General features: G+C 41.6%; 1 protein-coding gene and 1 long non-coding RNA gene across 2 annotated transcripts; one reads left to right on the top strand and one right to left on the bottom strand.

Moving 5' to 3' along the window:
- Positions 1 to 1664: 1664 nt before the first annotated feature.
- Positions 1665 to 17025, top strand: DLEU7 (deleted in lymphocytic leukemia 7; the record flags this gene model as incomplete). The annotated part of the gene is made up of 2 exons (XM_082602421.1): positions 1665 to 2123; positions 16819 to 17025. The coding sequence occupies 2 exons, from the start codon at positions 1665 to 1667 to the stop codon at positions 17023 to 17025; spliced, it is 666 nt and encodes a 221-aa protein (XP_082458547.1).
- On the bottom strand, positions 3362 to 19650 carry LOC309792675. The gene is made up of 3 exons (XR_014291756.1): positions 19594 to 19650; positions 5170 to 5290; positions 3362 to 3565 (listed from the first exon to the last, which is right to left on the bottom strand). It is a non-coding gene; the product is annotated as an uncharacterized lncRNA (long non-coding RNA).
- Positions 19651 to 25495: the final 5845 nt, after the last annotated feature.

Raw genomic sequence — 25495 nt, forward strand, 5'->3', positions numbered from 1 at the left:
ATTAGTGTGAACATACTTGTTTTTGTTTAAGAAAGGTTTTCTTTACCTTGGCATTCAGATTTGTTTTCATAGGCGAAGAAAACACTGAGAATTAGAAGGAACCTTCACTGGAGAGTTGGGAGGATTATATTGGGTCATACTATCCCAGAGTTAAAGAAACCTTAAAGGACCCCAAATCCCTCCCCGTATCTCTGATGACTACACTTCTCGACTAATGGACTCACTGGAGTAGCTTTCCCATGCAAGGGCCTCCCCAGATCTTATTCCACAGCACCAAGGGTGTACTCTCCCTTCTTTCTTTTTTCTTTTTCTTTTTTTTTTTATGCAGTATGTGGGCCTCTCACTATTGTGGCCTCTCCCGTTGCGGAGCACAGGCTCCGGACGCGCAGGCTCAGCGGCCATGGCTCACGGGCCCAGCCACTCCGCGGCATGTGGGATCTTCCCGGACCGGGGCACGAACCTGTGGCCCCTGCATCGGCAGGCGGACTCTCAACCACTGCGCCACCAGGGAAGCCCGGTGGACTCTCCCTTCTAAAGGAAGAATGAAATCCCATCCTCTGGGTCTGCTAGGGTCTACTTGTCTGCCATGGGCCTGCACCCTTGTCCTCTGCTTTACTTCGTGTGGGGTTATCTACGTAGTTTCCCATGCAGGAAAAAAGTGGAAAAACCATGCTGCTCTGAGACAGTCCTCCATACCATTCCCCACAAATGTCTTTTTTCTTTTTTAAGTGTAATCACACACCAACAGTTTCCAATCTATCAAAGCATAAATTTGCCAGTCTTTTTTCCTAAGTCAAGGAAGTAGCGAAGTGAGGTTTAATTAAAAGCAGCAACTATTTGTACAGCTGTCCCTGGGTTCATGGCTCGTAAAAGCATTTAGCTTCAAACTCTGCTGCCTAAGCCCTTCGGGAGTTTCACAAAAAAAACCATTTAGCCTCCTCATCCGGACAGTGCCAAGCCCTTGCTTCGCAAGTTGCTTCAGGAACAGGCCGAGCTGGGCCCTGATGCAACTTGAGCTTCGGCAGTCAGGCCTTCTTGGCACATGTGGCTTGGAGCAAAGCAGAGGAGATACCCAAGTCCCCTTCTTTTGTATGGGGGACAGGAGCCTTGAAGGCTACTCCACGAAGTTCCTGAAAATTCCCCTACGGTTGGGAAAGGGAGGGAGGAGGATCAAGCACAGTCTTCGTTTTGTGAGCTTTTCTCTGGCACTTGACACTTACCGATTCCTGGTGGGTCTTTGACCCGGGCACTCCCATCCCCAGTCCCCAAGGCGTGAACTGTCACCGGTAGACATCCTTCAGAGGAGATGGGGGCGGGGTATCCCTGCGGATAGATGCATCCACACCGAGCGGCCATGCCAGCGTATAAGCCCTGGAGAGGAGGAGGAACCAGCGCTCAGCATTTGGCTGATTTTCAGGTGTACGGGAAGCAGCACTTCAGGCAACCTTGATTCCGAACAAGCCTATTCGGACTTGAAGCGAGCGCAGTGGCCAGCGTAGGTCACTGACAGCTGGCGGGGGGCGGGACCGGCCCCACGCGCAGAGAGGCAAGGAGGCGGAGGAGCGGCGGCTTAGGAAGAGTGACCCTGGCGACCCCAAACGCCCCGCCTCCTTCGCTCGCTGCTTCACCTGCCGGCCGAGCGCGCCGAGCCGCGGGCGGAGGCGATGGCTAGCCCCGCGCCCTTAGTGGCCTCCATCAGCCACCAAATGGTGGCTCTGCACACCCTGCAGCTTCTGCAGCAGGAGTGGGGCTGGGGGGATGGTCCGGGCGCCCCCGGGAGCCCACACGACCTGGACCACGTGTCCGCCGCCCCAGAGCGCCGCTCAGACCCACGGCTGGCCCGTGCCGGGCAGGGGCGTGGGGAGGAAGGCGGGGGCAAGGGGGCCAGGAATATGGGGTCCGGGGCGAGGGCGAGCTCCCCCGAGGTGGAAGTGGTGCGAGGCGCCGAGGGGGGCGCGGAACTGCTGCCCTTACCCCGGGGTCGCGGGCCCTGTACCCTGGCCCAAATGGCGATGCGCAGCGCGCTGGCCCGCGTGGTGGACTCGACCTCGGAGCTGGTCAGCGTGGAGCAGACGCTGCTGGGCCCCCTCCAGCAGGAGCGGTCCATCGCCATCCACCTGAAGGTGAGTCTGGCCTCCAGCATCCATCCCCCTGCGCAGGTTCCCCCTGGGGCAGGGCAGCGGAGACCGGGATGGAGACGAGGCTGAGTCGCAGAATCCAAAGTCGAGCTTCCCCCAGAGATTCAGCACCTCGGAGTGGGAATGAGGGAGGTGACATTCCGGGGATTAGGTACTTGGGACAAGGAACTCAGGGCCCACCTGGGGCACACCTGACTGCAGAACGGAGATGCAGAAAGGCTTTGCCAAAACCTTCCTCTGGCCCTTTCCACATGTGCAGCTTCTAGGGACAGAGGACAGCTCCTCCCACCCCCCCTTTCAAATTAAAAGCCGTTTCTCCAGAGCCTTAAATATACGTATTAAGTTCCCTCTGCCTTTTGTATGATGAAATCACCTACATTTATTTGAAGTTCCTTCACACTTATGAATCGCAGTTGTTTTTGCATAAATCCAATTCCGCACAGAGCTCGGGGGCCTCACAGAGTCAACCTAAATTCTCATAAAGTAGCGTGAGAGCGGGCTGGGTCCCGGGTGTTGAAGCAGGAATACTCATGCTAAGCTCCTGCTAAGTCACGCAGCTCATATTTGTAGGGCACAGTTTCCTCTAAAGGTACCAAACTGTGTCGGCCGATTTAGCCAGGGAACAGAGCAGCTGCCTCCCAGGCTGAGTGGGTTTGTGGAAATCTGGGGTTCTGGAATCCAGTCTTGGCCTTGCCATTAACCTAACTGGCTTAAGGTCACAAATCTCTCTGAGACCTTCTGGCCTTCCAATTTTGATCTGGAACATTGCTTCATTCATTCCCTGGGGAGTCTAGTGGAAGGAAATGGGGGTGGGGTAATGAAAAAAGAGCATTTCTCAAGACTTGCTATTCTTGCTCTACAAGCCAAAGTTTGGAAAACATTGATATATATTAGGTCGCACTATATACTGTAAAAGATTGATTTAAAATAAAAAAAATAAAGTATAGAATACACCTGAATAAATATTGTTACTCTAAACTAGGGTTTCTCAACCTCCACACTATTAACATTTTTGTCTGCATGATTGCCGTGGGATTGTCCTATGTACTGTAGGATGTTTAGCAGCATCCCTGGCCTCTACCCAATAGATGCCAGCAGCATACCCTCCCCACCAACTGACGGAACCAAATACTACTAAATGTGTGTGGTGGGAGGGGAAATAAGATTGCCTCCAGATGTGAAGCACTGCTTCATTCTGAAAAGTTTAAAAAATGAAGCTGCATTTCACCAGTGCTCTTGACTGTAAGAGGTACCTTTTTTTGTATCGCCAAGAAATTTAAAAAAATCCTGCCAATTAAACTGTGATATACATGAAGTGAGCTGAGATACTAGGAACGTATACACAGCACAGGTAGGTTGGCAAAAGGAGAGACTGAGTGATCAGTTTTACCTTGGGTGATCCTGGAAGGCGTCTTGGAGGAGGTAACCTTAAAAAAAAAAAAAAAGAATGTTTACTCTCCAGGCATTAAAGGGAAAAAGCATTTCAGAGGAGCTGTGGGATCCAAGGCCAAGAAGCAATGAAAGGGCCTAGGGCTTTGGGGGAACTAAAATTAGTTCAGTGTGGCAGAAGGCAAAAAAAGGATGCTGGAGAGTTAGGTGGGGTCAGGTGGGAAAAGACCTGTGGGTCATGCTGAGGACCTGGACTGTCTTGCAGGCAAAAGGCAGCCATTGATATGACTGAAGGAAGGACCCTGATAAATCACAGAGGCAAGGTCAGGTCAGAAGACCATTGTCAGAGGGCCTGACCCAGTTTAGGAGCCATGGCGCCCTCTGCTCTGGACTATAAATCATGCCACTTGAGGTTAATGCAGCTGCCACTTCTACTTGGTAATCCTTTGAACTCTCTCTACTTGACTTTTTGTCCTAAACATTTTCTACTCTCCTCAAACTTTCTTCATCCAAACCTCACACTCCTTTACTGAGAAAATTGAGGCCATCTGACACAAACATCCTCCATCCTACCTAAAACAATCTCATTTCCAATCATGTTCTTTCTTGTCTCTAATAAAGAAATACTGTTTGCCCCCCACCCCCTCCGCCTCCCAAATAAATTCTTTCTCTTAAGTGCTGGAGTAAATCTTTCATCTGCCCCTGGACTTTTTCTCTCAGTTCCTTCCTCTCTCTTTGTATTTTCTAGTGCTTCCACTCTGCCAATCCCTCTTAATCCATAGATATGCTCAAATCTTCCTTCACCTACCCAGCCCCTTGAGTCTTGGTCCCCTTCTTCTCCATCACGAGCAAACGTGCAGATGTCTGGATGTATTGCTGCCAGTGTTTCTAGAGGCACCCAGAGTCCCCATTAAGAACAGGGATCTCCACAGGGAGCTCAGCTTGGTGCTCTGTGATGACCTAGGTGGGTGGGATGGGCGGGGGAGGGAGGTCCAAGAGGGAGGGGATATATGTATACATATAGCTGATTCACTTCATTGTACAGCAGAAACTAACACAACACTGTAAAGCAATTATACTCCCCCCACCAAAAAAGAAGAATATAGACAACAACCACGACAACAAAAAAAGAACAGGGATCTCAACATTCTTGCTACTGGAGTCCGCTATTCACCTACAGGGGAGTAATGAGTTTCAGGGCTCCTGAGAACAGCCAGTGCTTTCAGAAGGGAGAGAAGCAGGGAGAGGTTTCTCTGGATGATTTGCCTCCTTGCCAGCATCTTGAAATTTTGCTTGGTTTGCTGTTTGGTGAAAAGGCAGTATCTCCATTGGGTTTGTAAGGTAATGCTTAATGCTTACAAAGCATTTAGACTCAAGGACACAGCAGTTTGTCTCTCCAGGGGGGCTGGTTATACAGACTTGGCATCATCATTACTGGTGTTAATTCAAATGATTTGGATGAGTTTTCTCTATATTTTTAAATTAAGAACATGCAGATTGATTTTATACATGAGAATGGTTTCAGGAGGATTTGTGCTAAAGGAAATAATGCTTGCATGTCACTTGGAAGTGTGTGGAAATTTCCCTAACATCAGGAATGCCTTCCATGGCATTCCTTGCCACAGAGAGGAGGAAGACTCACTTGAACAGCACAGCACAGGACAGCGATCAGGTCCCATGAAGCATTTCAGAACTACTCTGCCACTTCCTGCTGCAGACTCTTGGGCAAGTTATTTAGCCTTCCTGTGCTTCAGTCTGCTCACCTGTAAAGTGGGAACAGTGGTATTTAACGTTATTGAGATAATGCATATAAAGTCTTAGCTACTGGCTGCTCATGGTAAATTGCAATACCTTTGAACTTTATCATTATTATTATTATTATTGATTGATGCCTCAATCTTCTTCAATAGTCTTATTGACTATTATTATATTTCATTCTTGATACTGATGGATCTGACTCCTGAACTCCGTATTTACTTTTGAGACTGTTGACAAAAACAGAGTTAGGATGACCCAAAGAGATTTCCAGGAAGCTTCCACTTTCCAGAGGTCAGCTTTAGCCCATGGCTGATGACTGACTTAGAGATGTGACCACTGAGTGACTCGCTGATCAAACCACCAGAATTAAGGGAGTGAAATTTTCAGGCCTGAAGGCAGAGAAACCCTCACCACAATAATAATGCCTATCTTTACAGTAGTTTACTATTTTCTTAAAGAAGCCAACGCTTGATATTCCTTTTGAGCATTTAGAGATTATCAAACTCATGCAAAAAAAACAAACAAACATGAAATGAGTCTTTTCATGGTAGTTAAAAATGCTTAAAAAAACTGAGTCTTGTTAAATTTGGTGGAAAGGATGGAGTTAACCAGCTTGATAAAAATTTATTATGGGAGGAAACTGAGGCTCAGAGGAATTTAGAACTGCTGAAGAGCCTGCAGCTGAGAAGTAGTGGCCCATGATTCAAACATGGTTTTGTCTGACTCTTTCTACCAATCACAGTGCTAGCTCATAGGGGTGTTATGAACATTACACTGAAATAAAGTACATGAGAGTGCACAGTTGTCAGGGCATGGTCATACATGCCATGCACTGCACACCACTTCGGCTGCAACAGTCATTCTGCACACTGAGAATCATAGTCAGCTTGGGCTGCCATAACAAAATGCCACAGACTTGGGTGGCTTAAACCACAGATATTTATTTTCTCACTGTTGTGGAGGCTGGGAAGTTCAAGAGCAAATTTGGTTTCTGGGAAGGGCTCTCTTCCTGGCTTGTGGACTGTCACCTTCTCACTGTGTCCTCACGTGGCCTTTCCTCTGTGCCAGAGAGAAAGAGAGATCTTGGATGTTTCTTCCTCTTCTTGTAGGACACCAATCCTATTGGATTTGGGCCCCACCCTTATGATGTAACTTAACTTTAATTACCTCCCTGAAGATCCTATCTCCAAATACAGTCACACTGCAAGTCAGGTTTTCAACACATGAATTTTGGTGGAACACAATTCAGTCCCTAACACTGGGTGATTTGTGTCTCTCTAATCATGGTCACCTTACACAGTGACAAAAAGCCCCAGGTAAATGTAGGAAATCTTTATCAAACTAGTAATACTAGCAAAGATGCTATAATACTTGCCACCCAAAGGGAGCATAGAAATGTGTGGAGCACCAGAAGGAAGAGAGTCTAGGATTTTAAAAACTTCTAAAAATGACCAACGCAAAGAGATCATTAACTAAGTCAATCATGAAGTCACTCTGGTTGAGTTTTTTCTGTCTTCCTTTGATAGTTAAAAACATTTACGGTTTCCAAGAGTTCTGTTCTGAAGCAAGTTTCATGGAAACAATGGCTGATGCCAGCTTTTAGAGGCAGAAGAACTTTCCTGCCATTGCAGATAAAACTTGCCTGTGAGCTCACCCATTGCAATTAACTAATTCTGGTACCAATAATTCTCTCACGTTCAGTGGCCCACGCTGGTTTTCTCATTCCACAGAGCAAGAGCAATGGTTGTAAAACTGTTGGCTTTGGCTTCACAGTCATTGCTAAGGCTTTTTGCAAATTGCAAGTGTGGATATTGAGTTACTCAGAGGCAGACATTGATGATGAGTGCTTTTTTTCCCCATTAACATTGGTTAGTGAAGCCAGTTTCTGCAAATTTGGGAATTGTGTCTTTAAAAATTGCTAATATTCTATTGAAGAAATCAATTCTCATGGTTATATTATTAGTAGCCTTAGCCAGGGGATTGCTCTTTGTCTGGGACAAAATTGTGCTTTTATGTCAGGAAAAGGACAAGTGACAGCTCTAGAAGTAGCTTAGTTACAGCTTTGTTATTCCTTATAAAGTGAATGATATGAAAATCAGGACATAAAAGCTTTCTGAAATGAACATTTAGGGAACTATATTGCAGGAAGGCCCTAAAACAAACCTACTTATGTTTAATGTCTTGTGGAAATGCTGCCTTGCTTTATTTTACAATTTTGGGGTTTGCCTTGTGAGCATACCTGAATCAAGTGCTTGTATCCATCACAAAGTGCTTTTCATGAGACTTTTCTGATGAAAATGGTACTGTACCCAAAGCAAATGCATAAGGAACCTTAGTTACTTGTGAGCGTTTATACTGGGTACACCACAAGTAAAAATGTTTAATTTCCTGTGGGCGATAGACTTTTTATGGTGACTGGCAGATACTGCGGTTCTTCACTGGGTGTTTTATTAATACGAAGTTGCATATCTATTTGAGATTGACCTAGAGTTTAGGCAATTGGTGATTGATCTGGGCCCTGTGAATTTGTTGTTCAAAGCCAGATGTCAATGAACAAAATGCAGTTGGGGCAATTTGTAGTATACTGTTTCTGATAGTATGGTTTTCATAACGCCACTCTAAAATAGAGAAACGACACTCCCATTTTACCTGCACATCTAGCATGGAGGGTTGTGTTGGGTGTAGGGAGGAGACTTGTGCTCCCTCGTAGGTCCCAGCCCTGGGAAACTTTAGTGGAGAGTGGTCTGCTGTCCAGGCCGAAGTTCATTAAGGTCAGACCTCATCACAGAAAGCTGGAGGAAAGCTCTTTCTTCCATTAATACTCTCTGTAGAGTACATTAGGCATTCAGGGGGAGTGAGAGGGAAAAATGTGAGAAGAAACACGTTTGTGGAGGCCATTATAAGAGAATATAGCTCAAGAAATGACTGTTTTGTAAAGAACCAACTTATTTTAAAGCCAGGGGTGAAGGGAATATGAATTGATTTATAGTTCATGTAGATCTAGAAGTGATTTTGAAGATGTGATAGAAAAAACCCCGAAAACCTTCTTTGTGTATTGTTTAAAATTACCTGCATTATAGAGCCTATAAAGTCATATTATATTTTTGACTTTATTATCTATTGGTGTTGGTTTCAGAAAACAAGCTTTGAAACTGACTCCTAATGCTAGATTGTTTTTGCTTTTAAGCCTTTGGTTTTGATGGGAGTGTTTATTTTCAATAAGAAGCTAAAAATGGCCTTAACTTTTCTTCCCTTTTTGGACTTTCAGGTGCATTTTCAGTTGTTCAAAGATTCCAGAAGTGCACATTCCTAATAAACACAATGCGTCATGCAGAAAAGTACAAGTGGGGTGGATTTTCTAAGAGACCTCCCTTACACTGGGTAGGAGAGAACAGACCGGAGGAAGGGAGAGCTCCAACTAGGAGGTCTCTAATTAGCTAGGAGTTGGCTTTACATGGGGCGTGGAAGGTTCCATGCCTTGAATCCCTTCCAGATAACCACACCCTCTCAACTATGTTGCAGGGAAGAGGGCTGGACCAATGGGACAGTCTTCAATTTGGATATGACCATTGCCAATTTGAGCTTTGTAACACTCAGTTAACCTTAAGAAAAATAGCATGAATATGGCCAGAAAACAAACATGAAACAATTCACATACAGACATTTTTGTTTCTCCCTCAAAGCTAGTTGGGTGCCTCCCAGCTTGCTTCCATGGTGTCCCTGTTCACCCCGTGGTGGCATCTGCAGCTCTGTCCTTCCCATTCACTGGTCTGTCCTCAGCACTGGACGGCGAGCTCCGCTCTCTCTGTCATCCCGGCATCTGGCCCAGTTTCTGATTTGGGGTGTCTGACGAATACTTCAGTTTTGAGAGAGAGGTTAATTCCAGCTCTGCCACTTACTTGCTGTGTGGTTTAGGGATGTCATTTCATCTCTCCAAGCAGCATTTCTTTTCATCTCTTGTTCATGGACGGTTGTGAGGACTGAGTGAAATAAGGTACATTAGGAGCCTTGCTTGGAGCCTGGCACCTAGTAGGTGCTCAGGCTCATAGGCCTGACCAGTGTTCTTCAAACACTGGTTTGCCATGTTCCTCCCATGCTCAGAAGTTCCAGGGACTTGACTGTGACATTCAAGGCTGTCTGCACTAGCTTATCCTGACAGGCAACACGAAGCTCTGTTTTTCTCAGACTGGACTCCTGCCAGTCCTAGCCCCTGCTTGGCTCCAAGCCTTTGCTGGTATCATTCATTCTCATTGTGGGGCCATCTCTTTTCCCTATGAGTTAAAAGTGCTTTCTCCAATGCCACCTCTCCTATAGTGTCTATACAGTCCTTCTCACCTACCACTTTGCTGATGCCTCATCCAAATTTCCATTCCCTTCTACAAAGGCTGGCAATAATCTTATGGTCTCAACCACTTTTTTTTTTAAGCTGTATTAAAAAAAAAAAAACAAAATTTACCATTTTAAGGGTAGTGTTAAGTACTTCACAATTTTGTGCAAACAGTCTCCATAACTTTTTCATCTTGCAAATCTGGAAACCCTATACCCATTAAACAAAAAGTCCCCATGTCCCCCCTCCCTGCAGCCCCTGGAAACCACCATTCTACTTTTTATTTCTATGAGTTTGACTACTCTAGTTACCACATATAAGAGGAATCATACAGTACTTGTCCTTTTGTGACAGGCTTATTTCATTTAGCATGATGTCCTCAAGGTCCATCCATGTTGTAGCCTGTGTTAGAATTTTCTTTCTTTTTAAGGCTCAGTAGTATTCCATTGCATATATAGACCACATTTTGTTTATCTATTCATGTGTCCATGGATACTTGAGCTGCTTCCACCTCTTGGCTGTTGTGAATAATGCTGCTATGAACATGGGTGTGCAAATATCATTTTGAGATCCTGCTTTCAATTTTTTTGGATATGTACCCAGAAGTGGAATTGTTGGATCCTACGGCAATTCTAGTTTTAATTTTTTTGAGGAAACTCCATACTGTTTCCCAAAGTGTCTGCAGCATTTTTACGTTGCCAGCAGCAGTCACAAGGGTTCCAATTTCTCCACATCCTCACCCACACTTGTTATTTTCAGTTTTTTTGATGGTAGACATTCTGTTGGATCTGAGGTGAACTTGGCTACACTTTCTGAGCCTTAATCTTATTCTGTGTCACATCTCCACTGAAGGGTTTTAATAGGTTTTATCTCACCAATTAGATTCCAAGTTTCTGTAGAGAATATTTTTTCTTTTCTCTTCTACACTTCCTTCCTCTCCTCTTCTTACTGACCTCCCATTTAGTGGAGTACTGTATTCATAACTTTAGATTGATGGCATGCTTTATAAATACAAAGAGCTTTCATATTCATGAGCTAATTTGACTTTTCATGATAGCTATTATTGTTCCCATTTTACAGATGAGAAAACTGAATATTCCACAGATAAAATGACTTGTCCAAGGATGGCTTACCTAAAGGATAGAACCAGGGCTCTAACAGCCATTCCGGTGCTTGTGAAGGATTGAGCTTGCATTCCCAGGGGACTTTGAAGCTGCCTGGAGTGCTGCACTTCCTAACTGACATCTATAAAGTCCCTTTTGCCATGTAATGTAACATACTCACAGGTCTGGGAAGAGGCCACAATACTGCCTACCACAGGGCAGATTTCAGCGAAAAATCAGGAAGAAATGTTCTAAAAGCTAGAGCCATCTCTTCTAATGGATTGCCTCCTAAGCACATGAGTTTCTCCAGTGTAGCCGAGCAAATTCTGGACAAGTGCACATCAGGTATGCTATTGAAAGGATTCACCCACAGAACGAGCTCTGTATGAACTCTGTGCAATGCTTAAATTCTGAGTCTATAAATGTCTGTTTTTCTACAGGATTGGGCTTTTGTGTTTTTTCCATAGCCCTCATCACATTTCACTGGACATTTGGAGATATGCTGTATGTGTCTCATTTCTCCTACTAAGTTATAAGCTCTTTAGAGATCAGGTACCATGTCTTATTGTCTTTTATCTAGTGTAGTAATAAGTCATGTAGCGGAGATTAGATAACATGTTTGAAATAAATTTAACTGATTTATTAACTGAGGCAAATAGGCCGAGGCCATGACCCCAGTAGATTAGTTGAGACATTATCTCAACACACTTTATTTATTTATTTATTTTTTTAAGTCTGTATTGAATTTGTTACAATATTGCTTCTTTTTTTTTTATGTTTTGGTTTTTTGGCCATGAGGCACGTGGGATCTTAGCTCCCTGACCAGGGATGGAACCAGTACCCCCTGCATTGGAAGGCGAAGTCTTAACCACTGGAGCGCCAGGGAAGTCCCTCAACTCACTTTAAAATGTAAATGCTGGCCATCGATTTGGACCCCTGTAGCAATCAATACATTTCATGTCCAAAAATCTGAGATTACACAAGGCTTTAGAAGTTCCAAAACCTGCTTTTAGATTGCTCAGCCACCATCATGTTCTAATTCTGGCAAAGCGCTCAAAGCACAGTGTAAGATATTACATCATTTTTGGAAGCATCTGGGACTTGCTAAATAAAAGCTGCTGGGAGGATATACTCTGTCATTGAGTGGAAAGCACCATAAGTGAAATCATCACCAATATTGATCATGTGAGTTTCCACCGAAAGTCCATGAGCCATTTAATATGCTGTTGCCTTAAGGCTGTCACTGGTGGCTCCTACCTTGTGCAGTAGAAGCTGGGTTGGAAGCCATGATTACTGGATCCATAGTTGGCTTTCAGACCTTCCAGAAAGGAAGAGAAGTGACCACCTGTTTTATTTTTCCCTTCCTTGGCTTAAGAGTCCCATGGAAAGCCTATTCCTATTAATTTGTTTTCTTTGACTGTTAATATATTTGAGAAAGGATTAAATGGAAATACTGTACTAAAATAGTAAAATAAAGAGACTTTGCAAAGCTCGCCAGAGATCTGAAGTTTACCCAGGGCCTCAGGGACCAGTACAGCCCAGCAGTGGAATTTTATTGTATGTATAATTTCCCCCAAAGATGCCTTCTTTGCTTCTTTACAGTAAATGTGAAATTGACTTCAAATTTTAGGCCCACAAATATATTTTTAAAGGCATTTTAATCTTCTTTGGGTGATGAATGCCTTTGCAGACTGGCTAATAGGCACACGTCAGCACACATTTCAGTGGTTCCTTCTATTTTAAATTTCCTTTTGCATGTTGTCTTTGATCCTTCCACTTTGTACTTAGAGTTGGATTACTTCTATAAAGCAAGTGGACAATTGATCCTTGATGTGGATCTTGGGAAAGTAGTCCAGAGTCATTTTTTCCCCCTACTTTCTCATTCCCAAGCAATGTGCTGCAGCAATATAGGTGACCCCATAAACTGTGGGACAGATTATCTAAGTAGCCCCTTCATACCTTCTGAACAGACATGAGCAATACTCAAAGGCAGGGAAGCAAGAATGCTTTAAAGAGAAAAAAAACAGGAAGGGTGGTAGCCTGTGAATACTCGAATAAGGGGACTGTGCTGTGTTAGCCCACACGGAGTCCTACTGCTGTTGTTTGCTGAGCTGAATGAATGGATGTCTGTTTTGTTTCTTGGAGGATGTTTTCTAATAAACATTTTGCCAGAAACCCAGGTCCTTCTTACCCAAGTGAGAGAGTTTTTATTAGGGAAAAGAATAGCTTCTCTTTCTACACAGAAGTAGGAAGAAAACTAGTTCCTCATCAAACTTTGGTTCAACTTTTAGTTCTTCTTTTTTTTTGGATTATCTATTTTTCTTAAGTTTTTGAGTTGAATTCTTAGCTCAGGGATTTTCAGTGTTTAAGTGGTTTTTCCTTACTTATATAAGAATTTAAGTCTATGCTTTTCTCACTGGAGCTACATCCCACAAATTGTGATATAGTAGTTCCATAATTGTTCAGTATAGAGCATTTTAAAATTTCAATTATTTTTGCCACTGACCTATGAATTATTTAGAAGTGGATTAAGTCATACATGTTTTGGGAAGGTTATATACATTACTGATTTCTCATTTATTTGCTTTGTGATTTGAGTGATATAGACTTTGATATTAGTTGAGATTTGTGGCATTATCATAAAGTCATCTTTCATAAGTAATACATAGATGTTTGAGAATAATGTATATTTGCTTATCTCCATTAGACCAAGCTTATGATTAGAAAAGATTTTCAGTCCTTTCTCTCTAGGCTGAATGTCCTGTTGTTTGATCAGTTTCTGAGAAAGATGGGTTAAAATCAGTCTTTATGTCTGGGGATTGAATGTAAATTGAGATTATCATATTAGACACACACAAATACAAAACTGTCATATCTTCTTGGGGAATAATAGTTCCTGTTATTAATTGCAGTTTATTTTATCCCTAGTAATGATTTTTCTGGATTTATTTTGACTTCTCTTTGCTTGATGTATATTTAGTATATTTACATTTACTTTCAATCTTTAGGTGTTTTTAGTTTTAAACGTGTTGCTCGTAAGTAGCATGTAGATAGATTTTGAAAAGCCAACCTGGCAGCTGCTGCATTTCAAAAGGTGATTTATTTGGTGCTTTCTATTCACCTGCTTTATGTTTGTATCTTTATTTCTCCATTTTTACCTTCTATCAGTAGAATCAAAAAGGTTTTGATATACCTTTTCCCTCTGCGGATTTTGAAATTGTATTATTTCTATACCTTTTTTTTTTTTTTTTTTTTCAAATCTGTACACCAAGGAGGGTTTCCCATGGATAGAATCTCTCACGCTGTCACCTTCGGATATTCTCGTGGTCCGCTGCAGTGAGCGCGGTCTCCCGAGGGTCACAGGAAAGGGGCATCGAAGCCTGCAGAGCTTTGCTAGGTCCGGGACGGTGCAGCCTGCACTTGTGCTCTGTCCTGCTCGGTGCCGCCTCCCGGGCCTCCTATTCCTCTACCTTTAACGATGATCCTTACATTTCTCACATGTATACTTAACAAGCTTGAAATGTATCAGTTTTGCCACTTTTGTCTTCAATAATACAATGCCTTAGAACGCTGTTGCATCCTACATGTTACTGTTACTCGGCATTTTAGAACCATCTTGCTTTTTTAAACTCCAAGTTAGTTGTTATAATTTTTGTTTTGATTAATCAAATCTTCAGATTTACACTGTGTTTTTAAGTTTCTTTGTTCACTGTTGCTTCTTACATCCTTTCTTTCTGAGTTGAATCTCCTCTTTATGAATTATATCTTTAAGAAGATCTGATAGTGAGGGTCTATTTGTGGTAATTCCTTTTGTGCTTTTAAATAAAAGTATATTTACTTGGCCCTGATGTTTAAATGGTAGTTTAGTGGGACTAAAAAAAAAAAATCTTGGTTGACAGTTATTTGAGGATATTATTCTATTCTATTCTATCTTCAATTGTTATTGCTTAGAAGTTGGCTGTCTGGTCATCCAGACTGAACTCTGTCTTTTTCTTTTCTGGTTGCTTTTAAGAGCAGTTTTAACTTAATGAGTTTAGATTTGGATTTCGTTTAACTTTTTCTGCTCAAAGCTTGTTTTGTTTCCTGAATCTAAGGATCAATTTGGGATCATTTGAATCAGTTTGGGATAATTTTTATCCAGCATTCTCTTTGACTACTGCTTCTCCCCCATTCTTTTTCTTGTCTCTCCTGGAAATGTATCTGTTGTACCTTGTCATTCTGTCAGTCCACGTCACTTAACTTCTCATTCATATTTCCCATGACTTTATTTTGCATTCTGGGTTATTTTCTCAAATTTACCATCCAGTTTACTAGTCTTCACTTCAAATGTATTTATTCAGGTGTTTACATTGAGTTTTTAATGTGTCATGATAGTTGTCATTTCTAGAAGTGGTATAGGGTTCTTTTTCAAGCCTGTTTTTTCTTAGGACATTTTTTTTCTGATTTCTTCTTTTATATCTTTAATCATTATAAATATATTTTATCGTTTATATATGAAATTCTTGGAGTTTAATCCTGCCCTACATTGCATCTACTATATCATGGTGGATTGTACTTAAAATTTCGTATTCTGAGTTTGTCTTCGACAGAGCTTTATGGGACTACTACTGAGGGGCATGGGTTGTGAACATGTTTCTGTGGAATAGGCTTTTGTTTGCTTTTGCCATGTGTCCCTGGATATCTCAGACCAGTTCCAATTTTAAAATGAATTTCTTGGCATGAGTGTTCCAAGAACATGTGTATGGTATAGAGGACAACTACAAACTTGAACTACTGTGTAGTATCGGTCCAGTTACAAATTCATAGGGTCAACTTTACCTTCCATACCAAACCCAGCTCAAGAGAGACCAACTTTCTTTTCTTGATAGGTATTGGCAGGCAGCTAAAGTAATCTACTTTTCTTTTATACCTGGTCCTTGGGGATTTCCATTACTTTCTTGCAAGCTCAGAAAGGATGGTTGTTCTGTATTATTTAAAATATAGTAGCAAGGCATTATGGGGAAACTACATGTGCCATGTGCCAGAACCAGAAGTCTGGGGGGAGTCATTTTCATGTACATTTGAATCTTGAAGGATGGGGGGTTAGGGGTGCCAACCCCCCAAGCAGTCAAAAATCTGCATATAATTTTACAGTTGGCCCTCCATCTCCATGCTTCCGAATCCACAGATTCAACCAATTGTGGATAGTGTAGTACTGTCCACATTTTTGGAAAAAATCTGCATAGAAGTGGACCTGTGCAGTTCAAACTTGTGTTGTCTGAATCAACTGTATTTAAAATAAAACATATAGTCAACATTATCTCTGATGTGGAATAATTTCAGAGTACCATTTACATGTAATGGATTTTAGAATGTGAATATTTGAGGATTAAAAAAATCTATTTAATTAGCTCATTCTTTAAAACTACCAATGAACTATTTCTAAATCTGCACTGGACATTTCTTGGGACCATGTTCATTAAATACCAAATCCTGTATTGGAATCTTGAAGTCAGTGATTACGGAATAATAAGAACAAAGTCTCTTTGTATATTCATCAAAGCTCTTTTAGGAACAAATAAGAGAAACTCAACTCTAAATGGCTTAAGTAAAAAGAAATATTTATTGATTCAGATAGCTAAAAAATCCTGGGATTTATTGTTCAAGTACAGCTAGATTGACATGCTCAGAAAATGTAATTGGAATCAGTCTCCTTTAATCTCTTGTTTCTACTTTTTTTTTCTGTGTTGGCCTCACTTTCATTTGAATTCTCTCCTTATGGTGGCAAGATGTTTTCCAACAGCTCCAGTTAAACAGAACTTCTCTTTCCCAGTCTAACAGATATCCTGGGACTGTGGCTTATTGGCCTGCCTTAGGTAATCTGTCCATCCTTGGCCAGTCCAAGTGGCTGAGGGATGATGTGCTCTGATTGACCTGGTCCCTGGAGTTGTGGAGTGGAGTCAGCTTTGGTCAAACCACATAGGCTGAGAATGGAGGAGAGTAGTTCTCTGAGAGAAAAATCGAGGTTCCGTCATCAGAAGATTGGACTGCAAACTGGGTACACAAAACACAACAACTGTCTTCCATAACCTATCTAATTGCTTGTTTGTGGTCTTCATTTCAGGACAGTGTTGAGTTTAGAAACATCTGCAGTCATTTGGCTCTACAGATTGAAGGACAGCAGTTTGACAGAGATTTGAATGCTGCTCACCAGTGTTTGAAGGTGATAGTCAAGAAGCTGATTCAGTCTCTTGCTAATCTTCCTTCGGATGCCCACATGGTAGCCTGTGCTTCCTTGAGACAGATTTTACAGAATCTCCCAGACATATGAGCGTTCAAGACACTGGAATTAAAACCACAGCGAGCACTGCTAAGAGAACTGGCTACCTTAAATTCCTAAGTGGATCAGCAGACAATGGATGTTTTTATTCCCAGGAAGGAGAGACTTGGTAGCATATATAGCAGTCTGACCAGTGGCATCTGTAACCCTTAGGAATTATAGCATGTTGGTGAAAAATTTTTAAAGTAGTAGTCCACATTTTTAAGTGTGTTGACATATTTGCTGACTTTTTGATTGAAATATATTCCACTTTGTGGAACTGACTGGATTATATATGTATATACATTTATGAATATATATTAAGTATTAATTTTAATTGAATGACACCTTAATCTACATTCATATTAATATAGGCCTATGAGGTTTAATATGGCTACTGGATGATTAGAGCTCCATGGTTTTTAAAATTATTCTGAATAAATGGGATATTTGGTAATTGATATGTTCTACTTACTGAGCACTTCATCTCATGTTATGAGAATGATCTTTGGATGTTGTAGGACCACACCACATGTGTCAGTAATTATGAGTTCCAATCTTGGCATTAATAACTTGCTGTTGGGCAGCGAAGAGCTGCTTCTAAACCTTGTGCTTTCATCTACTGATTTGTAAATTAATGGTAATGAGCTCTGAAGTACCAAGGCTATATGATATGCAACTACAAAGTATTATTAAAGTCTCACGTGAAAACATCTAGTTCCTCATGCTCTTTCTAAATATTCCCACTGAAGCAGGAAATTCTTGGGAAAAAAAGGACAGAGTGGATATACTGGCAGATTTCCCTAAATATTTAGAGCTAGGAAGAGAGTGACTTTTCTTGCAACAAAAATCTACACATGCTTAGGAAAAACTAAATTTCCTGTTGTTTAATGGTGACCGCGTTGAGAACCAAAGTAAACTGAAGTGCTGCTTTTCCCTTTAAGTTTTAATAGAAACGGCATCAGATTTAGAAAAAAAAGAGTATAATGTAGCTTGTTTTCTGAAGGAATTATAAACTGGGTCTGTATGGTAAGAGTATACCTACTGTTAAAACAATTAAGTGATAAGAATAAAAGCCTTTTTAATCTCACATATTCTAATCCTAGCTGGTTTCACATATTTTCTTCCACAATCTTAAGATAAATATATTGCTTCTTTTTAGATGTAACTGACCATTTCTGTAGAAGAGAAATAAACGTATGAGACTGAATTTTACATGAAAGATGAGAGGTGTGTATTTATGCATGTGCATGTATGTATAGGGGAAAGGATGGGCCAGAAGGGAAGGGCATTCATTTCTTGGGAACAACCTTTAGCACACTGTTCTCACACTCCTAGGAAACATTGTATTCTGGGGGGTACCACTGTACTTTATGGTGCAGTCTTTCCCCATGGAAATTATCCCAAGACTCTTCTCTAAAGACATAGCATTACTATAGGCTGCCTTCCCACTGTAATCAATATCCCTGTCAATAAATATTAATATTTTGGGTTTTTTATAACTCCTATTCCAAGAAATATTGAAGATTTTTGCTTTTCTGTCTGTACTTGTGCTTTTTCCTCACTTCGCAGTGTGCTTCCCACAGACCAGTTGAAACCCCATTCATCCTTCAAGGCCTGATTTATTCACCATTTCTTTCAAGAGCCCTCCTGGATCATCCTAAGTAGGACGTGGGCTCTTCCGCCTCTGAACTCACATAAAAACACACTTTGTGCTACTGCACAGGCATTTATCACACACCATTTTATAGCATGGCTATTGCTATACCTGCCATCAAGATCAGCTTGCCTGAGGGCAAGGATTATTCTAGACATCTTTGTATATTGCATAGCAGCTATAATTCTAAAAGTTCTTTGACTCTACTAGAACTTCCATGGCCCCTACCACTTTTCCACACACACACACACCCATCTTTACTTCTGTGGCTTATGTTCTTTGCTCAGTCTGTATAATCATTTCGCTGTACATGATGCTCTCTTCTTTTCTTCCCTTTGGTTGAGTGCTGCTGGCAAAACTCCATTCTTGGTCAAGGCCAACTCTCCTCCTACGCCCATGTCTGCTCGTGAGTTCTGAATATGGCTTAAGAACAACACATGGCTATGCCAACTCACTTCAATTCATGGCTTGCAATTTCAAGGGACCCTCATGTCCTCCATTAGTGCTACTTCATTTCCTAGGAGTGCATTGTCCAATATGGCAACCACTGGCCACATGTGACTTTGAGCACTTGAATACGGTTAGTCTGAATTGAGATGTGCTGAAAATGTAAAATGCACGTTGGCTTTTAAAACTAAAACTGTTTTTATCATTAAAAACAAAGAATGTAAAATATCTCAATAATTTTTTTATACAGATACATGCTGAAATGATAATATTTTGAATGTATTTGTTTAGATAAAGTACATTCTTAAAATTAATTTTACCAGTTTTGTTTTACCTCTTTAAGGTGGCTACTAGAAAATTTGAAATTTAATTTGTGGCTTGCATTGTATTTCTATAGGGTAGTGCTGTCCTAGAAAATTCACTGGGCAATTCAGGGCTGTCCTTGACAATTACTCTCTGAGGGGTTTGTTCCATACCTTCTCAAACTTGATTCTTCTTCATTTTCCTCATTCTCAGCTGACGACCTTGCTTCCGATTGCACTGAAAAAATAAAAGACCTCTGAAGAGCATGTTCATCTTCACACTAACACATCTACCATACACCCTGATTCCCTTTTGTTATAAGGAGGACTTGCCCTGCTCCTACCTGAAGCTGATCAACCACTCAGGCCCTGGACCCTGTCCTCTCTCACTTACTTGAAGACTTGCCTTTTGCACTCATTCCTTTGTCTGCATTACCAGTTTTTGCTTCTTAATGAGAGCATTTCCATCAGCATGATATTATGTTATAGAATCTCCAATCTTTATTTTATTTTATTTTATATTACTGATTTTTTTTACATCTTTATTGGAGTATAATTGCTTTACAATGTTGTGTTAGTTTCTGCTGTATAACAAAGTGAATCAGCTATATGTATACATAAATCCCCATATCCCCTCCCTCTTGAGCCTCCCTCCCACCCTCCAATCTTTAAACAACAATTTCTCCAGCTACGACTCTATTTTTCCCCTTCCCTTAAGAGCAAAATTGATTGCAATAGTCTAAATTAGTTGTCTACAATTTGTTTTTTCTGATTCCCTTTTGAACTCATACCAAATGGATTTTGTACCCACAACTCCATGAAAATTGCTGTTGTTAAGGTCCCTAATGACTGCCCCACTGATAAATTCAATGGTAAATTCTCAGTGCTCATCTTATTTCATCTACCAACAGTTTTTTTTTTTTTTTGGCGGTACGCGGGCCTCTCACTGTTGTGGCCTCTCCCGTTGCGGAGCACAGGCTCCGGACACGCAGGCTCAGCGGCCATGGCTCACGGGCCCAGCTGCTCCACGGCATGTGGGATCTTCCCAGACCGGGGCACGAACCCGTATCCCCTGCATCGGCAGGCGGACTCTCAACCACTGCGCCACCAGGGAAGTCCCTATCAACAGTTTTTGACACAATTGATTACTCCCTACGTGAATCACTTTCTTATTCTGATTTCCGGGTCAACAGACTTTCATGGTTTTACCTTTTTTGTAGCTCACTTCACAGAACTGTTTCCTGGTTCCTCCACATCTCCCTAACTTCTTAATTTTGGAGTGCTTCAGGGTTCAGTCTAGGTCCTCTTCTCTATCTACACTTACTCCATGGTGATTTTTAAATTACTAGCTATTCACCAATGACACCCAGGTATATGTCTTTTGCCCTGAACTCCAGACTCCTGTAGCAACTGACTACAGGATGTCTTTACTTGAATGTCTACAAGGCGTTTCAAATTCCAAAATGGAATTCTTGATTCCCAGTCCTGCTTCTCCCCATCCTCTAAATCTCATGTGGCAGTGGCTCATATGCGTGCAGTCACGTAGGCAAAAAAGAAAAACACTGAAGCCATCCTTGTCTCCTGTATTACTCTCACCTCTAGCCACTCAATCAGCAAAACCTTCAAAATACATCTCCAATCAGATCACTTCTGACCACTTCCGTAGCCACTATTATCTCCTGCCTGGACTACTGCAATACCTTCCTCAATTGTCAGACTACTTCACTGGTGTCTTCTCATTATCTGTTCTCCACACATCAACCAGAGTAATATAAACCACATCAATTATTGCGCTGCTCTAAACCCACCAATGGCTGCCTGTTTTACTCAGAATAGAATCCAAATTCTGCCTCTAATCCATCTCTTGTCGCACTTCTGCTCTAACAACACTGATCTCTTTGCCACTCTCACCTCTTCAAACACAACTGGTCTCAGGGCCTTTGCACTTGCTTTTTGCTCTGCTTGAAAGACTTTTCTCTCATCTACTTTAAGTAGGTATTGACTCCAATGCCACCTCATTAAAAAGGCCTCTCTAATCCCCTTACTGAAAATACTATCCCCTGTCACTCTCTTATCCCTTCTCCCTGCTTTGTTTTCTTCTTAACTCTTATAATGGCCTGAATTTATGTGTTTTTTTTTTTTCTAACCCCACATTTGTTTATTTATTTATTTTTGGCTGTGGTGGGTCTTTGTTTCTGTGTGAGGGCTTTCTCTAGTTGTGGCAAGCGGGGGCCACTCTCTTCATCACGGTGCGCGGGCCTCTCACTGTCGCGGCCTCTCCCGCCGCGGAGCACAGGCTCCAGACGCACAGGCTCAGTAGTTGTGGCCCACGGGCCCAGTCGCTCCGCGGCATGCGGGATCCTCCCAGACCAGGGCCCGAACCCGTGTCCCCTGCATCAGCAGGCAGACTCCCAACCACTGCGCCACCAGGGAAGCCCAATTTATGTGTTTATTGACTGTTGTAATTGGGTTGGCTGGCGGCCCCCAAAGGTTATGTCCATGTCCTAATCAATGGAACTTGTGAATATTACCATATACGGCAAAAAAGTGAATATACTTGGATGGTGACAGATGTGATTATATTAGCGTTATTGAAATGAGATTATTTGGGATTATCCGGGTGGACCCTAAATGCCATCACATGTCCTTAAAAGAAAGAGCCAAAGGGAGACAGTATAGGCAAAAGAGGAGGTGGCAGCATGACAGAGACACAGGCTGGAGTGATGTGTCCACAAGTTAAAGAATCCTGACAGCTATCAGAACCTGGAAGAGGCAAAGATCAGATTCTCCCCTCGAGCCTTCAGAGGGAGAGCTGCCTTGTTGACACCTGGATTTTGGACTCCTGGTCTCCAGAACTGTGAGAATAAATTTTTGTTGTTTTAAGGCACCGAGTTTGTGATAACTTGTTGTGGCAGCCATAAGAAATGAATACACCTGCTTTTCCTCACTGGAATGTAAGCACTGGGACGTCGTGCATGGCTGTATCCCCAGTGCTGCAGCAAGGCCTGGCACAGAGCAGCAGCCCAATAAATATCTGATGAATGAAGACATACAAGTCATGTGGTTAGTTATTTCAGCTGTTTTGTTTGTTCTTTCGTTTGTTTGTTTTTTACTGAGGGATTTGATTCCTCCAGAAGTTTCGCAAGTCTTATATATCTTCTGGTAAATATCTAAACTCAAAGAAAAAACTAAAAGGACAGTTTTAAGGGTTAAATGAATCAGCACATTTTGGTCAGGTGTTGGGTTAAAAATAATCATGTAGCTATCATTCAATAAAAGGTTAATAATTATCGGTCATCACTGTAACAGGGACTGGGCCAGCCTAGGCCACTCTGAAGAGTGGGGTCCTTTTTCTCTTCTCCCTTACCCCAAAGACTACATAAATGTACCTTTAAAAGCAGATTTTTAAACTTTATTATCATGGGCTATTTTCTTCCACAGCCATGTCATCATCATCATCTTCAACAACCATAATAGAAGTTCCTACATTATTGTGGCTCAAGCAACGTCTGGGGGGGATTTGATCATCTTGGAGCCAAGCTGTGTTTTTTTTAATTTCAGACCATATAGCACCTTGAACAAGCGTGACACTTGGGTGGGTGAGGACAGTTTGTGGGTGTCTCTTGATAATGCTGAGAAAAATTTGAGTCATCTGATAATTTCTTTGTTGTATTTCCTTAGATATTTAACCCTCGCAGTCTCCTGGACTCTTATGTTTGTATGCTCTTAACAATAGATTTCTGGAAGCACATTTGCTTATGGAATAAAAATAGGGGCCATACCGAGGACTTTCTAAGTAGAGCTGGACAGCCAAGTGACAAGATCATACCTATACCCCTTTCTCTTATCCTTAGATACCCTCCTCACTCTTGTCTCTACTTTTCTGGAAGCTCTGTGAGGTCCCAGGTTGGCGTGATCTTACATCCTTTTGACTGCATGCCTTATTCTCATAGAGAAACTATCTTCGGGTTCCTTTGGCTGTGTTCCATTTTCTTTTGTCTCATCAGAATCAGTTCTGTTCTCTCATTTAACTGCTCTTACTCTTCTTACAGCTTCTCCCCAAAGTGGATTAGTTTCCTTGGTTTAACTTAAGGCCTTTGGAGGGTAGGAAACCATTCAGATACTTGTTCTATGCAGAACACAAGACTACCAGGATCAAATTTTTCACGTCTAAAAATTCCCTGCAACAGTTGGCCCCATTATCCACTCTTCTTCATGCTCTGATGCCAGATACTTACGGATCTATCTGAGAGGAGTATAAATTCTGTGGATCCATGAGTTTCAAGACACATTTAATTCAGCAGAACTTTGAATAAGAAGTGTTCTGTATAATCTGGGTATCCTCATCAAGGATCCCAGTGTTCCATTCTACAGCCAAAAACTTACCACAGTCCTGGTTTCACTTAGCTCATATCAGAAAGGTCTAGGTTATTATGGTCCTGGCATATATTACTGGAGAGCTTACTTTTGTCTGATGTGACTTCTTTACTGCTATGCTCAATAGAAGTGATATTTAAAGCTGAGCCATGGTTTATAAATTTCTCTTCTTGTAGACAAGCTCATATTTGCTCCATGCTTACAGTCATAAGTCAGGAGATAATTTTAAGGCTGACAGAAATCTCTCCCAGCACAGAAGTAACATTAATTTGTTCCTCTTGCCTTGATGAAGAACTTGATATCATCATGGCTTCACTTTCTTTTTCCTTAAAAAAGCATTGTGAAATGTCTGGAGCGTAGAGGGTATCTGGTGGAAAAATAAATTCACCGTGATCCAAGAAATGAGTCGCCAAAGCCAGTGTTGGCTTAAGCTGGTACAGAGAGAAGAGAGGAGGTTCCATAAACCCCCTTCCCCTTCCCTGCATGTGTAACTCTAGCTCTAAATGTAACTGAGGCGTACAGGGGCACAGCACATGCTTGGAACACATGTGTGTGTCTGTGTGTGTGTGTCTGGGCTGGAGGAAAGGAGGGCAGGGGAGGACGTACACCTGAGTCAGGTGTTATAATCCCAAACATGAGGAAAGCAGTGGGATAATGTGGAAAATGAATGTCCTTGGGGATATCTGCAGACTCACGTTGAGGAGGCCATCAAATGAATTTGATTGGTTTATTGATTTGCTCAAATAAAAAATATAGGGCTTCTCACACATGAAGTTTTTCATGCCATTTGATAATTTGCTTAGTGCTGATGTGACAGCTATTTTATGTACCACCTCATTGTCCTCAAAGTCTGTCTCCATACCCTCGCATCTCTCAGCCTCAATCTTCCCAATCTTCTCTCAACCCTCTCCAAGTCTTGGACCATCTTGCATAGAATTTGAGGGCAAAGGTATTCATAAGGCTATTAATTGCATTATTTTTTGTATCTAAACATTCTTTTATGTATAAATAAAGTTAACAGATATTGGTCTTTTGTTCTTTTCTCTCAATTTTTCATACATTCCCTTGCCTCTCTTACAGTCTCAGATTACATGATAATTTGTTAGACACCTATTTCCTGTGTAACTCAAAAGTTAACTAAATGTGAATATAGTAGGAATACTGTTTACACACACATAGGATGAACAGTCATACCTAGAGGGAACGTGAATAAAGCTCCTCTATCCATTTTTCTCTCATGGCAATTTTGATTGAAAGACAAAAAAAGAATGAGATAAACTTTGTAGGTGCAATTTCCCTCACACTTTTGCTTAATTAAATTTGAATGGTTGATACAATACCTATATTATTCTGTATTATGAAATTCTGTGCTTTTTTGTAGCCACTTCAAGAATATTTCCTGTTTTTTAAATTAAATTTTTGAATTTTTCATTAAAAAGGTGAGTAGCTTTGCTGTTTTTCAAGTATCAGGAGCCCTAAAGTTAATGGAATTATTGCTATGAGGTTGCACTGAATGTTGTTCTGCTCCTGTTCTCGGGTCTTGCTTCTTCTGGGAGAAATATTGCAAAGTCAAGTCACAAACATTCACAAAGTTAGGTGCAGCCTAAGTGGGTCCGTGGGCCGATTTAATTCAAATTTACCCAAAGCATCAATAAACATACATTCCTACTCAAGTTGGGCCTAACTCTAGTGCAAACCA

The sequence above is a fragment of the Mesoplodon mirus genome (genome assembly GCF_964341445.2).
Source record: "Mesoplodon mirus genome assembly, chromosome: 17".
NCBI classification, from domain to species: Eukaryota; Metazoa; Chordata; class Mammalia; order Artiodactyla; family Ziphiidae; genus Mesoplodon; species Mesoplodon mirus.